We start from the raw sequence: 1,502 nt of genomic DNA, 5'->3' as shown, positions 1-1,502 counted from the left end.
AAATGCCAATCATCACAAACACAGAGCTTATCTATGCAAAGAAAGGAGACTCCAGAAAGAGGCAGAAAATTTACTTTCCCTGATTCCTGAGGGGAAAATCTATGATCCTTGCATGAGGGAATCTTCCGCCAATCCACCTGTACGAACGATGAGCCTAAATTTCCTGCATAGCAATTACAATCTAAGGTACCAGATGGATTTTGTAAGGGTTATCCAATGTGCAACGTCAAAGTTCCTATTTAGTCATCAATAGGAGGTGAATTCATGGAGTGTCTGAAATGCAATGTTCTATACTTAGACTACTACAGTTCATTTGAAGAATTCAAAGCTACCGACATGTGATGCAAGGAGTCTGTTTACCTGGATACTGAGTCTTACATTCCATTACCTATAGAGCCAATTCAGACATGGTATCCTACATATGAGGAGATAAGGGAGCCACCTCGATGATCTCAAAGGATCCCTACAACAGAATTGAAAAGAATGAACAAAGTTAGGAGGAGAGAATTAGAATTCTACAAAGAAATTCGAGGAAATATCATCAATATTTTGGAAGGCCTGGAGCTGACACAAAAGACTTCTCTGAAAGTGATGAAAGGAGAATTCTAGACTACATATTTGATCTAAGAGACTGAGGTCTGGCTGGCCTCTTGTGGAAAGAACTTATTCTGAGCTGCGAAAGTGGATGAGAGGAAAAGACAGGATAACTATCCAATGTGGTTACTGCTATAATTTCACTATGAATAGATAAAGGAATCCCTCAGACATCTTAAGAAAAGGAATGCAATCCCTCAGGAATTCTCTTGATCATCCACAGTATAATCCCCATGCCCTTTGAGATAAAGTGGATGATCAAGAGAATGGTTGGATGGAGTATACTGTCAGCTGATTGCATTCCAAACAGTTGTATCATTAACATCTACAATGAAAGAGATTGCATTCCCCCGCACATAGACCATCATGATTTCGTGAGGCATTTCTGCAAGGTGTCCTTCATGAGTAAGAGCAACATACTTTTTGGAAAAGAAATCGATGTTATTGACCCCGGGGAGTTCAGGGGATCTGTTGAGATTCCACTACCGGTATGTTCAGTACTAATTCTCAAAGGAAATGGAACTGACCTCGCCAAGCACTGCATCCCAGAGGTACGACATCGCAGAGTGTTTGTGACTTTCAGAAGGATGGACAACAACAAAATGCCATATAGATTCCAACCAGATCTAGAGTTGGAGGGGCTCCGCCTGTACGAGCTATGAGAGGGTTGCACCTCTAAGTACACATGAAGAGACTTCTTATCCTGGAGTGTGGCTTAATAGGTTAGCTTGATCAGGAGCTCATCCCACAGAGGAAAGATAGACAATTTTCTTTTTGTCACCTTTTGTACTGTGTTAGAGCAGCATATATGATATATATATATATTCAACACGAGATGTTTCAGATGTACTTTTGATGCATTCAACATATATTCAATCTGTAACACCTATTTTGAGCATATCAATGAA

The 1,502-nt window shown here is 40.1% G+C and overlaps 1 protein-coding gene across 1 annotated transcript; it reads left to right on the top strand.

The window, feature by feature from the left end:
- Nucleotides 1-827: 827 nt before the first annotated feature.
- LOC110032494 lies at nt 828-1,256 on the top strand. Its single transcript, XM_020736144.1, has one exon. It carries the CDS (start codon nt 828-830, stop codon nt 1,254-1,256), a length of 429 nt encoding a protein of 142 aa, XP_020591803.1.
- The last annotated feature ends 246 nt before the right edge of the window (nt 1,257-1,502 follow it).

This window comes from Phalaenopsis equestris, unplaced genomic scaffold, assembly GCF_001263595.1.
Source record: "Phalaenopsis equestris unplaced genomic scaffold, ASM126359v1 Scaffold000953, whole genome shotgun sequence".
NCBI classification, from domain to species: Eukaryota; Viridiplantae; Streptophyta; class Magnoliopsida; order Asparagales; family Orchidaceae; genus Phalaenopsis; species Phalaenopsis equestris.
The sequence above is the reverse complement of the archived record's forward strand: the minus strand, read 5'-3'. Positions and strand labels throughout refer to the sequence as shown.

Bases quoted from the DNA above. Each gene is read 5' to 3' on its own strand.
- LOC110032494 (XM_020736144.1), top strand. From the start codon at position 828: ATGCCCTTTGAGATAAAGTGGATGATCAAGAGAATGGTTGGATGGAGT.